General features: G+C 45.2%; 1 protein-coding gene across 1 annotated transcript in view; it reads right to left on the bottom strand.

Moving 5' to 3' along the window:
• Positions 1–582: 582 nt before the first annotated feature.
• The window catches only part of CRLS1 (cardiolipin synthase 1), a 103,598-nt gene continuing 83,376 nt past the window's right edge, over positions 583–20,804 (bottom strand). Inside the window, exon 7 of the mRNA XM_086927686.1 lies at positions 583–885. Coding sequence (XP_086783812.1) covers positions 801–885 — 85 coding nt within the window. The 3' untranslated portion in view covers positions 583–800. The remainder of the gene's footprint in view (positions 886–20,804) is intronic.

The raw sequence follows: 20,804 nt of genomic DNA, 5'->3' as shown, positions 1-20,804 counted from the left end.
GGTCGCCTTCCGACCGTGGCGGAAAAGCTCTAATATGGTGGCGTGTCTATCAGACACCGCCAGCCATATTAGGATGGGGCAGAAAACATGCGTTTCCGCGGCGGCTTTTCTGCCGTGGAAAAGCATGTGGTCTTTTGTGTTTGGGGGCACGTTACGGGCCCCCAGGGGTGTTGGGGGGTGCACATGGGGGTACCTATGGTACCCCCCTGACTTTGCATGCACAAAGCAGCAGGCACTGCGCGGTGCCTGCCGCTTTGTGCATGCAAAGGGAAAAAATGCATATTTAACATTCCGCCGCAATGTTAACTATACGGGATGTGCCCACCAGAGTGGGAGTCACATCCTAATTCCGAGGGAGGGAACGCCGCTGCTCCTGCGGATGGTCCCTACACCTCGGGGGTAGCGGACGGACGCAGGTCCTTCTGCCATCCTAATATGCCTTTTTGTACATCATTGATACTATGCAAGAACACCACATTGTCCACAGAAGTGTTTCACAGTACAGGATTAACGTGAATGCATTACATCTTTTGCTCTTACACCTGAGGGGTGGTGAAAGCTTTCAATATGAGAAATGTAAAATGCATGTTAAAAATACCATTTATCTTTATTGAAAATTTCCACAAATCTGATGAAAATCATTGTATCTACAAAGCATGATCAAAGGGGTAAATGTCAGCTTAGAATCTATAGTTCCAATGTGATTGAGTGTATTCCGCCATGTTGCCTTCATTTGGAAGCACACTACTGTATTTTCACGCTACGGTCGCTAATTGGACATCATGACATTCTTCAAATCTTCACTTCTTTAAAACATTCACAGTTTGTCGTCCATAATGGTAATAACTGTATGCAGATGCGGCTGTGGTGAAAGCTGTGATGCACCTGTTGAGATACAGTAGGCGTAATTAGTCAAGTAGACAAACTAGATGAAATAACAACAAAAAAACAATTCTCTGTATTTCTTAATTTTAACGCTTTGTAGAAGGAATCATACATTAAGATATGTCCAAGGGCTAGTGCAGTAATCACGCAGGAGTCCAGCAGACGCTCAATGTAATGTATGTGGCACAAAGCCTCAGCACTATTAAATCTGTCAACTAAAACTAGTGCATTCAACTCCGTGCCCCACCGTAACAGCCCAACTCACAGTCCTTACAGAACACACACACCAACGTCCACATTCCAGAACCTACTCAAGGTGCCATAGGATACAACACATCTATCATTGCAGGAAAAAAAGAAAGAAGTATACAACCACAACGTCACAAAGAAAAAACAATAGCAAATTATAATAAACATCTTTCTGAAGGAATTATGTATTGCATAAGTAATCCTGAAATTTCACAGGTAGTTTAACCACCCAGAAGGAGCATGTTCCAATTAAACTGGCACTCACTGCCATTCTATCTGCTGGTATCATACTCTGCTCTTGGTCTGATACTCAGTCTCTTTCACAGCATTACTGCTAGCATGACTAATTCCAACCGGCAGAACACACCTAACATCTGCACCAACATCAATCTGACTTGCTGGAGAAACATCTGCAGCAAACACTCCAGAATCCTTTCCCATAACTAATCATACTTTTTCTGTCATTATTAACTGATGCACTGCCATTCTGACACCTCTAAATCCACTTTCCTTCTTGCTATCATAACAAAACTCAAATGCCAGGCTTTACCATCACTTAACTGAGCATTTTGTATTATACTGGTGACTTCCCTACATAGGTATTAATGTCTTCAGGATCCCACAAGAATACCTTTGCTTGGTCTAATCACGCAGGACACACTTTAGCGTTTGGAATGCCCCTTCTCATTCCACTAAACTGAGTATGCATTGTGGTCTCTAAAGGCATGGTGTGATTTGCCCACATCATTTCCAATTAATGTTCAATTTTCTTACCACCTGTAAAAGTTAACTGCACAGTACCTTTACAGACACTAGAAATGCATTCACTGGCACCGTTTCTTCTTGGGTGGCAATCGTATCAGAATTCAGTTGAGTACCACTACTTGTTAGAATGCAAGTAGGAAACCCTTTCTTGAGCAAAACGTGGACAATGTCCATATCAGGCGTGGCCACAACTTGATGATAATCAGACAACTTCGAGAACCTGCTCACCAAAACGAGGATCATTTCAGTTCTGTCTACTCCTAAACATACAAGGCCCATAAAGTGGAGACTCACACATTCCCAATACCATCTTAAGAGAAACAATAGATTCCAAAGAGCGTTTGAAGGGTGTGCAAAATCTATCTGCACTTCCACACATGAAACAACTCCTAAGATAACTCTCTACTGTCATTTCAACCTCAGTTTACCAATAATCACACACCGTTTTCTTAGCTTTTACAATTCACATATGACCCTCATGGAACAAATTGATAATCTTAAAGCTCAGAGGCAATGGGCCTGATAGGAATATGAAAGAGGTTTGCTCTTCTCATTAGGAGCAGTCCCTCATCACTCATTTCACTGCGTACTTCCCACAGTGCAATCTCATGAGACTCCAACCGTGAGTTACTTGGCCAACTAATTCAGATGGATTCTTTCATGTTCCACAGGACAATTTCCTCAAAATATGCTTTTTTCCATTTGTCTAAAGTAAAAACAATTAGCTCACATTCTGACAAATCCTAGCAATGGGACACATTTTTAGTGATCTGTAATGCTCCCTCAAAGTTAAAGGCAAACTACTTAAACAATCTGCAATGGTGTTTTCTGCCACCTAGAAAATAATCTATCCTATAATTAAAATTAGGTAGTCTAATTGATAATCTGGCATTTCGGGCTGATGTTTTCTGTATCCCAAGGAGCCTTGTATGTGGTTTGTGGTCCAATCTCAAAATAAAATTACCTCACAAAATGTGTTTCCCAAAGTTTTCCAGATCCCACACACAGGCAAGTGTCTCATTTTTCAGTCATGAAATACTTCTCCACAAGTGAAAATTATCTTAAAGCATACACTATGATTTATTTATTACTTTTGTGACCAGACCCTCCCAAACCCTTTCCCACTGGTATCCGTGGTAACAATACTCACAGTTGTGTATTCAAGCCCTTGTAAAGGGGAGAACTCGCAAGATTTTAAAAAGAAAATGCCTGAGCACATTCCTTCACCGATGCAAATTTAGATTGGTTTCTGAGAAGTTGTCTAAGACACTATATAACTCTCGGGCAAACTTTGTTCATAACTGGTCTTCAATACCTGGGTTGAGTGGGGGCATAACTGGCCTCTGATTAAGTTCTCCAGTAATGCATCAAAATTACATGATAGCTAGAAATGACAGTGTCATCAACCTTTTCAGTTTTATACAAAGCACAATAAAAACAATGGTATCGATGTTCAGCAAGACAAACGATGGGAACATATTAGTCAATCAGATCCGCAATGGCATTGGGAAAAACATCACCTTTTCCAGCATCACATGACTTTTCAGTGAGCGGGCTGTAAATGAGAGGACCTTCGGGGCCTAAAGAATGTAACAAAATGTTCCTTTTTACATCTGGAGTAGGTGTGGTGATATCCACAAACATAGAAATGTAGCTAAAAATAAATATTCGCCTTTCATCAAGCCCCACTCATTTACAAATGCTCTAGGAGATTGAAAAAGGCTTATGGATGGGGTTAAAGTCAATGCTTGTGGCAAGGCGAGGATCGCAGTTAAGAAAGTATAAATGCTGATATTGAAGTACTTCAACAAAACCATGCTATGGATATACTTCAACTGAAGTCAACTCTCAGAAATTCAGTGTAGAAAATGCTTACTCCTAAACATGCTTGCAATACGTGTACTGAAAACAACCTTGCCGGTAAAGCATAAGTCAACAACAAGCCGATTGAGTGTGGTAATTCAACATCTAATTTGCACAGATGTGCGTTACTTACACTGTGAAATGACCAAAGATACCCATCACTCATAACATAACTCTTGTGAGGAAGGATGTAGTGTAATCCTCGGTGTGATTCTATGTGATAACAATGAACATGACTTCCAGCCAATGTGCTGATGTGTAACCTCTTGCTGTGAGAGACGCATGGTTCCTATGAAGTGCACTCATTCTTAGTATGTACCCTTAAAATGGACGCCTTAGCCTCAATCTCAAGATTACGGTGCACTACATATTCTACTAAAAGAGCTTACGCAGTTCATAATATCTCTTCAATAGTAGTACAAAGTGATGAAGAGGTTGAACTTTACTTAAAAGGACTTATTTCACAAGCCCCATCCTCGACCTTTACAGTGGCACTCCCTACTTTCACTGGGAAGGAAACAAGCTTCCGGGGACCGGTTTCTGGCATTTCAGCCGTCTTCGGCCCAGCTTGCTTGAATCCTGATGGTGCAATGAGCAAGGGACTCACGTCTGAGTATACCCTTCCACGCTTATGGTGGACAAAATAATTAAACAACAGGGGGTGGTGATGGACAGAGTTTCTGAATTAAGCAGAATACTCTCACCCAGACGGCTGAAATGCCAGAAACCGGTCCCCGGAAGCTTGTTTCCTTCCCAGTGAAAGAATTGGCTTGGTAGTTTGGTTTGCCCTGTTCCCCTGATGCACTGGGCCAGGGACAGACTAATTTGCATATAGCCAGGTTCTGAGCTGGGATGGTGCAGTGAGCTAAAAAACGGTGTTGGATTAAGCCCTGATCTCTTGACTGGGTGAGAGTATTCTGCTTAATTCAGAAACTCTGTCCATCACCACCCCCTGTTGTTTAATTATTTTGTCCACCATAAGCGTGGAAGGGTATACTCAGACGTGAGTCCCTTGCTCATTGCACCATCAGGATTCAAGCAAGCCGGGCCGAAGACGGCTGAAATGCCAGAAATTGGTCCCCGGAAGCTTGTTTCCTTCCCAGTGAAAGAATTGGCTTGGTAGTTTGGTTTGCCCTGTTCCCATGATGCACTGGGCCAGGGACAGACTAATTTGCATATAGCCAGGTTCTGAGCTGGGATGGTGCAGTGAGCTAAAAAACGGTGTTGGATTAAGCCCTGATCTCTTGACTGGGTGAGAGTATTCTGCTTAATTCAGAAACTCTGTCCATCACCACCCCCTGTTGTTTAATTAAATCCCAATAACCAACCACCACTGGATTAACCTTGGGTTCTGGAGCAGCGTGGTGCCCAGTATAAAGCACTTTAAATCCTTGTCAGAGGCAATGAGCACCATATCAATGCAATTACAATATTAAATTCCTTATCCCCAGGGACGGTGGTGTCATTGAGTCGAAGGCTTGACCTAGAAGTTCTACGGCACTTGGCAACCTCTTTGTTCAATGGAGGACAGAAGCAAGGCTTCTCTTAAGTGCCCATCAATGTGTTAAAAGGGATTCATTGAAAGATAACGGCTCAGATAAAGCCTGCCTGGGCTTTAAAACCTCTGTGGGACATTAATCTGTATCTCCACAGAAGGAAGTTGTAGGTCCAAAACATCAGCTGCACATCTAAATCCCATAGTGAATGAAGCACTTTCCTATGCTGGAGATATAGGGGGCAAAATCAAGGGGACTATCCAGATCACTGCCATCTGCAAGCCTATGTAGAGATAGTTATCAACAAAAGAAAGGGGCAAGAACATTCCAACTTCACTACTTCAACTGTCATCTCCGAAGGCTGCCTGTGTCTGATCAGAGTTGGAACCAAAAGGATAGTGGAGCACCTGAGGGCATCCCCGTGGCAGAGGCAGTGTTCCACCAGAATGTAACTGAATGGGGACAGGGCATGTCAAAGTGGATTCTGGACATGGCCTCAATCCAGGCTGAGCCCAATTTTGCCCAGAGTTGGACACCAGTATCAGTACAGGGTTCTCCTCTGGCATTATTATTATTATTATTTTATTATTTTTTACATTTGTATGGCGCACAGCTACCCAAAAAGGGTTTCCCGGCGCCGATGACTCGTCGATGGACAGTGGCGAGAGGTGAAGGACACTCTACTTATTTCTGGAAGAGCCAGGTCTTTATGTTCTTTCTGAATTTGGCGTAATTTTCCTCCTTGCGAATATATGGAGGGAGTTTGTTCCACAGGGAGGGTCCTAGGACAGAGAAGGATCTACCTCCCATTCTTGCTAATTTGAATCTCGGGGTCGAAAAGTTTGCTGCGGTCTGAGAGCGCAGTTCTCTACCTAGGATGTAAGGGGTCGCTAGGGATTGTAGATACTTAGGTGCTGTGCCGAATTTAATCCTAAACATGTAGCTCAGGGCTTTGAACCTGATGCGGTTTTCTACCCTGAGCCAATGTAGGTCAAGCAGATGTTTCGTTACACTGGCAGTTTTTGGAATTTGGCAAAGTAGTCTTGCCGTCGAGTTTTGTACCAGTTGTAACCGTTTGATGACTGCTTGATTTGAGCCCAGATAGAGAATGTTGCCGTAGTCAAGCCGGGATGTTATTAGTGCGTTGACTACGGTCTTTTGCGTTGCAAGGGGCAGCATCCATAAGTTTTTTTTCAGCCATTTCAAGATGGTGAAACAGAGGCCAGCCACTTTATTTGCTTGTTGTTTCATCAAGAGGGCATTATCGATGATAACCCCCAGATTTCTTACATGGCATACAATGAGCGGTGGCATTGGAGATGGTGTCTAAGTCAAAGGAACTGGCAAAAGTTTTGGCATAGGAGTGGAAGTTGACACTGAAGCAGATGCGAAACCCGAAGAGAGGCACAGAGGACAGATCAGCCGGTGGTTATCAGACTAGAGTCCCCTGCAGATAGCTGGGGCCTGATGGTACGCCAATAGGAACTGGAAGAGTGCTAAAGATGCTCAAAATGGCTTTCTTAAAGGCCTCAATTTGTTGTGACGTAGAAGATGACCTAGTGAACTCGAATTACAGTCGGGTCAACAGTGGAATCAACTCCTCAGAGGATTGGGAGCGAGACCTAGAGGCCTGTTGACACCCTTGCAACTTCTCTGGAGACAGAGTGGTGGGATGGGGATAAATCCTGCTTTGTTTTTTTGCATTTGCTTTTTGACTTCAATTTGAACATTAGACCGGGACCAGTACATGCCATGGGAGTGACCTCGAGAGAGGGTCCTCGCTCTCTACTTCAAACATCAATGGGACTGCATCCATTAAAATCTGTTCTCCATGCCAGGTTGGTGTACAGTAAAGGACACGGTTATCAAATTGCTACTTTTCATAGAAGGTTGCACTCAGAGTAAGACTGGCTAACAACGGAGAACATGTGATTTAACATAACAAGTCACTGTAGTTGGGGAACACAAATTATGGAGTAAGGGTGCTCTTCGGATCCGCAGAGAGTACACATCTATGTGTGCTGGTAACTGTAAAGTATGTAAATGCTCACCAGGTGAAGGGCTCCATATGTTCTGTTACTCAGTGTCGGACTGTCACAGTTATCTGCACAAGAGTCAGCATTCCTCCGTTCAATACCCCTCTCTTCAATAACGGTATGAATGGGGAAAGAATGCGAAGCAACATAAAAACTACAACTCCCAGAAATTCTGGGAATGCAAGAAGGGAAGAGAATAAGAGGCACATGTGGACCTACAACTGAAGATCTGACCCGAAAGAGAAAAGTGCTTGACAATTCAGTGGACTCTCTAGTGGATTGTGCTTTCCTGAGCAAGCAGCCAGCTCATGTATTTCAGCTTACTTTAAATATCTTTGAGACTCCACATTCTTGGAAAGTTCCTATTTAGGCTGCAACCTTTGTTTTCCGCTGTGTCAGCGGTAGCAGTAATCTTCTTGGCTGGAAGCCGCCACCCAGCTTCACGTAGGATTGCAGCTGAAGGATTGTCTTTGGGACAGAGGACCTGTTGGCGGCTGTCGGTGGGTTCCTGAGACGTATCGATTTGTATTACCCATTCACAATCAGGCAGCACTCGACTAGTGGCTGGAGCCATTTATCGTGACCATCCTAGGAGTTATAGCGTTCCTGGCTAATTACCATTTTTGAGTTGGGAGTTTGCGGTTTCCTTGTTCTTCTCCCCTCCTTGAGTGAAGAGCGGATCAATCCAGACTGCAGGGCTTCACATACACGGTACTCCGCTTCCAGAAATGGTGATTGGGAGTGTTTCATTATCGAGTCCAACAGACAAGTTACCTTTTTCTTTATTGTTTCTTTGAACATTAATTAGTTATTTTTGATGAGCTGTTCTATTGTTTCGATATCATTCTTGTTTTGGATTTCCGTGGGACATAATGTTTCACATGATTATTAATAGACAGAACAATGATTGCTACGCATGCTGAATCATATACAGAACTATGATCGTATGCTCAGAAAATAGTCAGGATACCAGTAGAAGACTAATTGTATCAGAGTGTCTGACTTACTATTTGTCTGTCTCCTGCTTGTGTTAGAAGCGAGTAGTTTATTTAGAGGTTTGGCCTATAGAGAGGCGCCACTCTGGGTTCCTTATGAATGTTTGTTGTCTTTTCTATCCTGCTGCAGATATTACACATTAATGGGGACATTTTCCAGAGTTTTCCACGCTATGAAGGATGCTGCGGATGAAGCTTGTTGATTCGCTTCATTTGTATTTTCATATTTAATCCCATTCCCCTTTTCCTCAGAGCAGTACCTATTCGAGATAGCTTTTATGAATGCTCTTGAGAGGTATCACAAAGGGCATTGGAGACAGCTTCACATCGCCCCTGCTGGGCAAAGATACAGGTCAGTGGTGATTCCAATGACTGCTTGTCAGACCTGACACAGACCCCGTAGGTGAGGTAGTTTTCTATGGGTGTCATGGGGCCAGTCCTACTATGGCTATGCAACAAGTACGCTGAAGTCTCAGGGTAGAGTGGAATAAAAGGGGCAGAGATGAGCTCGGAACGCAAGAAATAAAACAACAGAGACACTAAGGAAATGCTCAGCCCAGTGATTATCTAATGATCTGCAAAAAGAGGTTGGAGAAGGGGCGCTTTTCCAAGCACAAGTCTCCTAAAACCCTCTGTGGATTCATTGGTATCTCTGGATTTCCCCTCAAAACATGGGCCTCTCCTCCTGGATTGTTTCTCTTCCTGCAGAGCCAGACACACAGTTTCCTTCTTTCAGCAAATAACCAAACACTTAAGGCAGTACCTCAGCTCATCCATCAAAAAGTCCTCACTTCATGTGACTTCTCCTCAGTTCTAAGAGCCGGGCTGGCAGGCAGATGTCAGTCCTGGCTACACATCCGCTCATTCTATACTCTGCGGAGCACTCCCTCTCTCTATCAAGTAGGACTTGGAGCTGGAAAAAAGTGGGGTAGTTTGGATCCTACTTTAGTATACAGCGTCTTATTTAGTTATTGTGTCAGCTTATAAACATAAGCCATCCAATATGCAGATAATAAAATTCAAATGCATTAATATGATAAAAAATAGATATAAACAGTACATTTGCATTATTCACAAAGTATAAAAACAAAGAGCAACAAAGCAACTTAGGCAGAATATAAACTTCCTGGAAGACTAAAAAGGGTTAAATAAAACTAGCTTAGGACAAGTTGGAGATAATTCAAATAGGTTTTTAGGAGTCGAGACAACATAGGACATTTTCACAAATACTTGCCAAAACGAAGGAAAAATATACTGGATATGGTAAATTCACCTCTAATGGTCCTTGTTTGCGTGCCTTCGACGTTAAGTTGTTAGTTGAACAATTAAGTAATGATAACTTGAGAAAGGAGCACTTTTGCAACTTTATGGAGCACATCAGCAGTGGATCGGTATGCCACTGGATTCAAGCTAGCCTGGCTGATGAAGGGTGTTACCCAGAAACCGGTCCCAGGACGCTTGTTTCCGGTTAAAGGAAGACCTGGCTTGGCAGTTCGGGCTGGACTGTTCCCATGAGGCACAGGGCCAAGACTGATTTGCATATAGCTGGGTCTGAACTGAGGTGGCGAAGTGAGCTAAAGAATGATGATGGATTCAACCCAGATCTGTGACTGGGGGTGAGTGTCTGAATGGTTTTAGCGCTGCGTCCATCATCTCCCTGTGTTTGCTCTGCACTACTCCACTTAGGCCACAAAATTAACTCATAGATGCAAAGTGTGTAAGCTTTCAATAGGTGTGTAAAGATGAAAACGCTGGAGCCTGTCAGAATGGTAAAAAATTCGAAACAGGTAAAAACTATAAATAACCAAATAACATAGAACGTTCTATAACAAAGGCGATGCAATTAAACCCGGGTAAATTATATATATATATATATATATATATATATACACACACACACACACACACACACACACACACACACACACCCTCACACACCCTCACACACACACACACACACACACAAGTGATTTCTAGTTAATTAAGGTGCATTTTCGACTTAAGAATGGTGCAGTTGAGAAGTGAAATGACACCGAGTTGCTAACAATTAAGACACTCCGAGGAGTCCGGCATTATGCGGTCTAGTACAAGGCCGTGCATCTTTCAATGTCACACGATATAAGTAGCCACTGGGTTAAAAATAGAGTAAACGGTGCAATGCAGCACAACAAATGTCTGATATACTTTATTTTAAAAAAGGGCGAAGAAATCTTCTCCTTGCTGGCAGGGAGAAGCAGCATAGAAGCATAAAGTGCACGAGGGTCTAATTGCCACCTAGCGAGTAGGGTCAGGTGGAATTGCCACTGGAGTTTCACCAGTTCTGTGTGAAGGACTATACAGGGAGACACCCTAGCATGAATTTTATGAACAGTGCTCTCTTAATTAGTGGGAATAAATGGTCAATATAGTTCTAGAAACAAAATATGGGCTTGATTTTCCATAGAGAAAGCAACAATTTGCCATGGGGATGTTCAGAATGCCACGACCGATAGTTTCCTTTTAATCTTTCTAGTCTTGGAGGGTCCCTTTGCTTCCGGGTATTCATAGCCACCGATGATAATGAGAATGCTTCCAATGTACTTAAGCCATGAGAGTTGCTATTATCCCAAAGTTAGCACATTGGCTTGAGATAGGTAGCTACGTTTGGTTTGATCCAGATTTGGTCCCAAAACAGAAGTGGCTTTAATGCTGCAATAGCTTCCATGTTATTCAAGCCCAACTCATGCCTTTATTTTATTTATTTGAGAAGTTTTATATAGCGCTGGCTAGACCCGGAGGTAAAAGAGCGCTCAACATAAGTATTTGTGAGGTTACATGGTTACAAACAGTTACTGGAGCATGCCAATACATACTCAAAAAAGACAAACAAACAGCAATGTTACATAGGTACATGATACAAGACGAGTGTGGGATGGGAGGAAGAGGGGTGAGGTAAGGGATCAGAGGTAGGGGTGGAGACGAGGAGAACTATGTCCAAGGTCCGGCTGGGTAGGTGACGGCCAAGTGGGTGACCCAGAGTCGATCTTCTCTATAGCCGTCTAGGCAGCTCCACCGGACATCGGCCATGTTCATCAGCCTCTTTGCGCTTAGGAGTTCATGTAAAATTTAGTTCGCCGGGGAGGCCGAGGATCACTCTTTTCTTGCATTCTCTGCTGCTGTGATTGGGTAGTGAGTTGATTATTTAAAGATCGCCGCGGGCACTTAGGTGATCCCCATATTCTTTTATGCATTCGGTGGGGAGGTAGGCCTCCATTTTAGGGTCAGGTATCATCCTTCCTGGACCAGGTGTTCTGCTGCTTTTGGGCCTTAGCCTGGCTGGCTGGTGACTGCCGCACTCCAGAGGCCCTATGGCCATGTCAGATAGCCTCAAGGCGTTACCTCCATGCCCGCTGGGAAGGCCGTAACCTGCTCTCAGCGGGGGTCAGTTGCCATTTTAGGATCAAGTGCTACCATTTGGGTCCCATCACCAAGTTGTAACAAGTGGTCCCATACAGGCCAGCAGCATATAGTTTTGCGTGGAAGGCTTGTAGTGATGGTTTAATCTGCTGTTGTAGAGGAGGACTGCGTTTAACTGCTGTAGCATACTTATTTCACTCTTTATCCGCTCTTTGCCCCAGGTTAAATGGGCATTGAACCTTAACCCTAGGTAATCGTAGGAGCCAACCCGATCTAACGGCTAGTTATATACTCAGAAGTAATTTTTCAAGCTGTGCGCTGTGAATTGACCAGCATGTTTAGTTTTTGAAATTTTTAAGTATCTCCTAGGGACAATAAATGTTGAAACCTTTAAGACATTTGTGCAACTCACTACAGGGCAACAAAATAGCGGATTCTGCAAACATCAAGATCGGGGTTTTATTCTCCCAGTCGTGTCGACATACTGGATTAAGGCTAGTAACTGATTACCCACATCACTAATAAATAGTAAAGGTGCAAGCACGCACCCTTGTTCAATGTTAAAACTTGGAGTACACTCTCCTTTAGGGCTCAATCTCACCACAGCTGTGTTGTTCTGATGGAGCAGCTCTATGGCACGCAGGAGCTTGTTGTTCACGCCCTGTTTCTCCAGGGCAAACCAGAGGGCCGGCCTATCCATATAGTCTAAGGCTGTACTAAGATCGATAGATATTAAGAAAAGAGTATATAACAAAAATATACTTCAGGTCTGTAAAATACAATCTGACTGCTTAATTAATTGTGCCTTGCGACTTGCGACATCCCGCTTGCAGTGGAGACCAAACTTTGTGGTCCTCAGCCTAGGCCGAGTTAGGAGTAGTTTGGCATGGATTTTTCCAGAGCTGTCCAGGAGAGAGATTGGGCAATAATATCCTTATCCTTATCGAGTTTTGCGCACAGATACATCACTACCGATTGCACTGGCTATGGCGAAATTCCTAGGCTGGGCTTGGATCTTGAGGGCGCGCCAAATTGCACTTTGTCCTTGATTTGATGTAACTATTTTTTATAGTGTACATATATAATGTCAATAAATCCAATGTTTTAACTGTTTAACCTGGGATTTTATTGATCTAAAATCTTCTCTTTTTTATTGGGTTTTATATGAATTCATGCCAGACATCTGTTTTAACCTGTAATATTGATTTATTGCTGGTTGTATATGCTTTTATGATTGTGAAAAATCGAATAAAGCTTTTTGAAATTGAATTGAAATTGAGTTAGGAGTAGTTTGGCATGGATTTATCCAGTGCTGTCCAGGAGAGAGATTGGGCAATAATATCCTTGTACATTACAGGGACCTTTTTTGTGCAGAGGGACAATAACTGCAGCTCTCCAAGAAGTTGGGACTTCCCCAAATTCCCAGACTTCATTGTATGCAGCCGTTTGAGACAGGACCAATATGGATAGATTGTTGCTATTGGTGTCAGATGGAATTTTGTTGGACTGGGCACTTTCATGCATTTTTAATTCAAAATGGAAGCTCGGACTACAATTTCAAAAAAGTGCCATCACATTGTTGTTTGGTGCTCATTTTTTGGCAATGTTCAAAGACCGAGCTTACTCTTCATTCAACTGCCCACATCTTGTTGGATTATACACGTTTGTAAAATGGTCAATCCAAGTCTGAGCTGTATTGCTGGACTCTAAATTTTTCAGAGCTCCTTCGCAACCCCATCTGATTAGGTTCCAAAACAGGAGTTTAGAACTGGCTTTAAAAGGCAGGTTCCTTTCTTTAAATCTAATCAATTGCTTATATTCTTTACTCAGCGACAGGAATCCTAGTTCTTTCGTGAACATAAAGCCGCTGCCATAAGTTTTTAATTTAAGGAACTCCTCATCAAACCATGTGACAGTCATTTTGTCTTTGAAGGCCAGTGGATCTATTACCAAAAGCTAACTTTGAAGTTCTCAAAAAAGTTCTTATTTGCTCTGCTAAAGAAATAAATAGTAATTTAACAACCGGATGGGGCAGTTGGATCAATTTGGTCAAGAAGCACTAGAAAGCTATCACATTCTCACTGATCGTAGCGTAAATAAACGGTCCGGCTACCATGTGATATTTTTTCCTGCATGACACCACAGTAAAACCAGATGAGCTATAGACGTTTAACCCCTTCCATGCTGCCTGCCCAGTGCTGCCGTCGGCCAATGGCTGACACAGCCTCACACGTTTTGCAGAAGTGCCGCAATTCCGCAAAATCGCGGGCGCATGAAACGGTTTAAAGTGCGTTTGATGCCTATAGAAAAGGTGGTTTATGAATCAAGAATCTTCACATGTCTGTTACAAACTTTGTGATAAACTTTGCAAGTTGCATGCTATTTCGTAGGAAAGGAAAAGCTGAACTTGCTTTCAGACAAGTGGTGTTACTGGATTGGATGCAAAGAAGGAAGCCCTGATAAAATGTCTACAACATATTCTGTACCTTTTTACATTAGCGCGTGTTCCTAGTTAGAACTAGACATGAGACTTGCCACTTTAGAAGCTGAGACCCAGACCCTTTTACCTTGCTGACAGCTCTGACTATTGCTGCTTCTGCTTATCCCTTTCATCACTTTTGATGCTTCATTTCTACAGATTGCTAATGCAACAGTTGGTTGTACTGCTGAGACTCTGCTGAGTTTAATGAACTACTCTTTGTGGGAAGTTCTGCCGCTTTAATTTGATTTTGAGCTTCACTCTCATTTCTCACTCTTTTCCTCTGAACTCGAACTCTTCATTAGTTCTACTAACTTTAAATTCTGATCCTGTTCTTTAGAATAGGGATTTCGGTCCTTTATGGAGCACTCAAAACATTATTTAATTATTTGTTCTAACCATTCCTTTTGATGAGCTTTCTGTAAACTTTCTTGATTTTATGGACTAATTAGGTTAAAAATAAGAGATACTTACTAATCTCTTCATGAGAAATAAAACTTTTAAAACGATTTCAAACTTCCCTCACTGACTGGATTTAAAACTGCAATGCTATTTGTTTTGTTAGGATGAAATAGCCCAGAATCAAAATGTCACCTGGAGCAATTTATCAGAAGAAGCCAGTGCGGGAACCAGGCTTGACCATGTGTTTTGTGGGCCGGAAATAAAGTTGAACAATACTATTTAAATTTCGCCCAAGATCCACAATATCAGTTTTCTGGTAGCAGAGCCTTCAAGTCTTAAGAAAGGAGCCATAAACAAATTATCCAACCTAGAATAAAATATCCAAATCTAGGAATACAATGGCCACAATTTGAAAGACTGAAAAGGTGCTTTTTTTAAGGCGGTTGATCTGGAGGTGTGAGTATTAATAGGGTGAGGAGTGTTTTTGTGATTGTGTTTACTGGTGAATATTTGAGTTAAGAGTGAATGGTTATCTTGGCTACAAGGGCCTCCTGGCAGGGTGGAGAGTTCCTGGAGATATGCGGCTCCTGGGGTACGGGGTGACACTTTAAAGCGGTTAGCCCTTGAAGACACAGCCATAGAGGTGCGGGGAGTGCGGGAGGACAGCGTGCGGAGGAGGAGAGGGGCTGCACAACAGCCTAAGCACTGCTGAGACTCTTGGGTGGACCGCCCATGCCCGCACCAGTACGCATTTCCCCATCAGAGCAGACGGTCGGAGCGACACCAAGGTGGGAGCCGACGGCGAAACATGGCAAATACAGGGCGCAGAGGCGGCTGCACCATAATGGACATGCTGGTCAAGGGCACCCCTAAGGGCAAGAAGAGTACCCCATCCCTACCCTCGACAGTGGCGAAGGGGACCACGGGGCGGGGGGATGAGGAGATGCCCATCACTAAATCGTTTCTTGAAACATTATTTAATTCCCTGCATGAGGACTTTCAGGTGCTGAAACAGGAAATGGCTGGAGAGCACCGTGTGTGCCGAGATGTGGATGGATTGGGGGAACGAGTGGTGGTGGTGGAAGAGGCGGAACAGTCCAGAAGCGAAGAAGTGGAGCAGCTTCAGCACGAAGTTATCCGCCTCAAAGAACAGCAAGTTGACCTTCAGGCGCACGCAGAAGACCTCGAGAATCGCTCTAGGAGGAACCACATTAGGGTCTGAGGCGTTCCATCCAAAGCAGAAGGGAACAGTGTCACAAGCTTCTTGCAGGGGATGTTCCAGGAAATTCTGGGGGAAACTGATGACTTTGCAATTTGCATAGACAGGGAACACCGGATAGGCCTGGCGCGGTGCGTGCCTGCCCCCCTCCCGACATCCTGGCCTTCCTGCCTGACTTTCCCTTGAAGGAGAGGATCCTTCGAGAGACGCAACAGAAACAACCTCTCCAATACCAGGGGGCATTGTATCAGGACCTGTCGGCCATCACCCTGCACAAGATAAAGGCCTTTAAGGTGGCCACAACGTTCCTGCAGGACAAAGGCGTCCCCTACTCGTGGGGCCACCCCTTTAGACTGATCTTTAAATGTAAGGGGACCCTGCGCCAACTCAGATCCCTGCACAACACGTGCTCCCTCCAGGGCATTGACCTCCATGAGGAATCCCAGTCACAGGACGCTTCTCCGCGATCTTCATCAGAGAAGTTACCACGGCCCTCGCGAGATAGATGGCAACGAGTGGGACACGGACGTTCGCCCAGGGTCAACCTAAAACCAGACCCGGCCACTGTGGCACAGGAGCAAGCATAGGCTGTTCAGGAGGTGTCTGAGGACACAGCGGCATTGAACTGACCTATTAGAGATGGGGGCTTTCTTTGCATTCTGATCAAGCAGGTCCAATGGGGGGGGCGGGCCGAACGGGTCGCCACAGCCACTTGATCCTTCACATAACGTCACCACAGACCAGAAATTGTTGTTAACTGGCCTGGGACTATGAAACGACCGATGCAGAGTTGGGGACTTTACGTTGGGGTTGGGGAGGGGGTTGGGGGCATGGTGGGATGGCGGGAGTTAGGGTTAGGGAGGAGGGAAGATGGGTGTTGGGAGGGGGGGTTACAGTTGGGGTCAGGGAGGAGGGAGGGTGGACTCGGGGATGTTGGGGAAATAAGGGGGAGGGTGTCCAGTGCTCCATGTCTGACTTTAGCCCACGACCATAGCACACACACGCGACCACGATGCCCCTTGGTGCCTTGCATCTGATTCACGCCGAGGGTACTGCCCCCCTGACTCCTGACACTAGCTTGCCCTGGTTTCTACACAGTAATGCCTCCTACCACTCTTAAGATCTTGACCCTCAATGTGAGTGGTCTCAATAATCCTGTTAAGTGACGAGCTATCTTGTCCTGTCTTGAAAATACCCAAGCTGACATATGCCTACTTTAGGAGACTCACCTATTGGTGTGTGATTGCTATCGGCTGCACTCTCTTAAAATTTCCCACGCAGCTATTCTCCTCCAGCCATACCAAGACGGCAGGGGTAGCGATTCTAGTGGCGCAGAGGTTTAGAGGGGAAGTACTGAATAAAATTGCAGAACTTAAGGGGAGGCTTCTGATATACCGCTTTGCCCTGGGTGGTCTCATGTTTACCATTGGGCCCCTCTACGCCCCGAACGAAGGTCAAGAAAGGTTCCTACAGTCTGCCCTTACTGAGGCCACGGCTACGTCTGACCGACACATTATCCTGGGAGGTGATTTAAACCTAGTGTTAGACAATCTTCTAGATAGATCTAGTCAGCGTACACACAAAACAGGCGCGCTTTCAGCGGACGGTCTAGAGCGCTTGCTTGACTTAGACTTGCATGACCTTAGGCGCAGGCTTGATCCCCAAGACAAAGAATATTCCTACTACTCAAATGCACATAAGACGTACGCTAGATTAGACCATCTCCTGGTCTCGGGCCCAGTGTGCGCACTCACGACCACAGCCGAAATAGGAGTCGCGTCGCTTTCAGATCACGCTCCAGTCACTGCCACACTCACCCCCCGCGCCTGCATCATACCCTCCTAGACTTTGGTGCCTTAGAGACACGCTGTTGCATAGGGTGGACGTTGTGAAGCGCATTCAGGACACAGTTAAGGACTACCTCTCCCATAACACCAACTCGGACACGACCCCAGCGACTCAGTGGGCGGCCTTGAAGGGGGAGTTTATAGCCCTCTCTACGGCGGTTAATAGTGAGCACCAGCAGAAACGGGATGAACTAACGCACCGTGTCCGTGAATTAGAACAAATGTACCAGAGAACTGGAGCCCCGAGAGTGTGGAGGCAACTTAAAACCGTACGACATCGACTGACAGCGCTGGATCAGGACCGTGCAGAATTTGCAGCCCTAAGATTGTGACATGCCTACTATACCAGAGGAGGCAGGTGTAGTCCTCTCTTGGCCAATAGGTTGCGGTAGGCGCGTCAGCAACAAAGGATTAAGGAGATTGTGCGGAGGGATGGGACTCGTGTATCGGAGGACGCTGAGACCGCCGAGGCGTTCCGCGCCTTTTACGCCACCCTATATACAGTCGACCAGCTTGAAAATTCGCTGCAGTCATCGGCATAGTTGAAAATAACTACTGATCTTTTCTGGAGTTCGGAGATCAGGGGAAGAAGGTACAGATTAAACAAAAGGGGGGGAGAGGGAGGAGCCCTGAGGGACTCCACAGGTGAGTCTTTTTTCTTCCGAGGCGAAGGGGGGAAGCAGACAGCTTGAAAGCGGTCTTGGAGAAAAGAGGCGATCCATCTCAACGGTGGGCCCCGGATGCCGGAGCTCTCGACTGGATCGAGGAGAACAGCGTGGTCGACAGTGTCGAACGCTGCCGACTAATCCAGGAGCACCAATGCCTGTGAGGTGTTCTGATCGCCTCCCTTTCTAAGCTCATCATGGACGGCCAGGGCAATAGACTCAGTGGAGTGTTGAGGCCTAAAGGCAGCTTGGTGGGGGTCCAAGTAGTGGGTGGTTTCCACAAAGGTTCTTGGGCAATTTGCCATAAAGGCCTCCAGGATTTTACCCAGGAAGTGGAGAAGCGAAATTGGGCGAAAGTTACATGATGCCCCATGATCGGATCCTTCTTTTTTGAGAATGGGCAAGACCACCGCGGTTTTAAAAGAGTTGGGGACCATGCCGGAGGTAAGGGAGTTATTAGGGAGGGGGTGGGGGGGTCAGGGATGTTGATGAAAATCTACCGGGCAATGTGGGGGGACAGCTGTCCCATGGAGAGCCGGAACGAACATTCCTGAGGAGCGAGAAAAAAACCTCTTCAGTGATCATAGGGAAATTGGAAAAAAGAGCGGAATTACGGGTGCGCCATTGAAATCAGGGGGTCAGACGGCCTTGGGGAAACTTGTTTTGATTTTGGTGATCTTCTCGATAAAATAGCTATTGAGGGAGTCACAGAGGGATGGGTGAGGGCAGGGGTTTGATAGTGACACGGTCAGGTTTCACAAGTTCGTCCACGATCGAGAAGATGACTTTAGCTTTACAGGTCACGTTCAAGATTTTAGCGGAGAAATATTCGGTTTTGGCTAGCAGGATGGCTGCTTTGTATTCTTGTAAGGCCGTAAGAAAGGTGGATTTCTTGAGGGGACAGTAGTCCAGTCTCCACTTGCGCTCGGTTTGGGGCAGCGCGAGTTTCCTGTCTTTAAGGTCCTAAGTGAACCAGAGCTTGGCATCGTGGGGCCTCTTCTTCTGAAGTTCTTTCAAAGGGGCAAAGTTATCTCTGGCCTGGGCCAGCCAAGAGTTGATATCTTCAGCCTGTGTGTGAAGTGAGAGTGACGGGCTGGAGGGTTGGGAGGTGCTGGGCAAAGCAGAAGTGAGGGATGCACAGAGAGTAGGGATGTCTACCAGACTCCAGTTCCTGACCATGATAGGGTCGATTGTATGAGTTTTGGTAGTGGTGGGTTTGATAATGGAGAAAGAGATAAAGAAGTGGTCAGACCAGGCACAGGAGGAAATCTGAAGATCAGTGATGTCCAGGTTTGAGCTTCAGACCTGGTCCAGGGTGTGTCCTTTAATGTGGACGGCCACTTTAATATACTCAGTAAAATTCAGGCGGTTTAGTAATTCTGCGAAGACCGTCGAGCAGGCGCTCTCGCGCACGTCATGGGGTCAGTAATTGAAGTCCCCTATAATGAGTATTTTGGCATGATTTATTGCTAGCTCTGCTGTCAAGCTACTGAAAAGCTGGAGAAAATTAGGCGAGTGGGCAGGTGGCCTGTAAAAAAGGGCACATGTTAAGGGGAGACTTTTGGAATAGAGTTTGAACAGCAAGATGTCAGCGGAGGGGATTTTGGGGGTGGTGAGGGAAGTGAATTTGTCAGACCCCCCAGGATATAGCGGCATGGATTAGCAAATTTAGCGGCAGGAATATGGAAATTTAGCGGCACAAATATGGAAATTTAGCGGCAATTTAGCGGCACTTTATGTTACTCTTAATCATTAATTTTCACCCTGAAATCAATGGAAACTGTTTTAGCAGAGTATTCTACTTTGAATTAGGCATGTTTAAAGTGTCTGTAGCTCTATAGAAGCGCAGCTCCAGTCCTAACCTCATAGGAGAGAGCTCCCTGGGATGTTCTAGCGACAATGTAGGCACCCCTGCTGGGGCACCACTGTTCCTAGATCCGTGAGGCCAGACACCTCTTCCTCAGGCTCCCAAGGGCGCAGGATCGTAGTGACTGTTCCAAATAAGTGAGACAGACTACATAGGGAGGTCACCTCCCGCTTACCCGCTAAAGATCATAGTCTGGCGGTCCCAGGGGATGGCACTGCTGGCGGCGGAGAGGCTGACACTCCCACTATTGAGCATAAGGGTTTGGCCAGCTGTCTCAGGCCAGCCAATCCCTTATGCGCAGTAAAGCTCTCTCCCTGTAGGGTTCTGTGTGCTTTGGACGCACAGAGATTTTCCACTTAACTGAGGAAGTAGTTAAGCAATCTATGTGCTGGCACAGATTGGTATTTAATATCGGAACAAGCTATATGCACATCCACAGTTCTTGCAGGCAAATTTACTTCACCCATTGCACAACGTGTAGTAGCATTTCAGCTGAATGCCCCGCAATGTTCGCACTGCACACTTAATTTAGGGTTGAACAACTACAATCATTCCTGTCATAGCACCCACTGCAGCCATAGCCTACTCACAAAACCCACTATGCAATCACTATTCATACTAAAAGGCACACGAAATTCAT

The sequence above is a fragment of the Lissotriton vulgaris genome, chromosome 6 (assembly GCF_964263255.1).
Source record: "Lissotriton vulgaris chromosome 6, aLisVul1.2, whole genome shotgun sequence".
Lineage (NCBI taxonomy): Eukaryota > Metazoa > Chordata > Amphibia > Caudata > Salamandridae > Lissotriton > Lissotriton vulgaris.
This window is presented reverse-complemented; position numbering and strand designations above follow the sequence as displayed.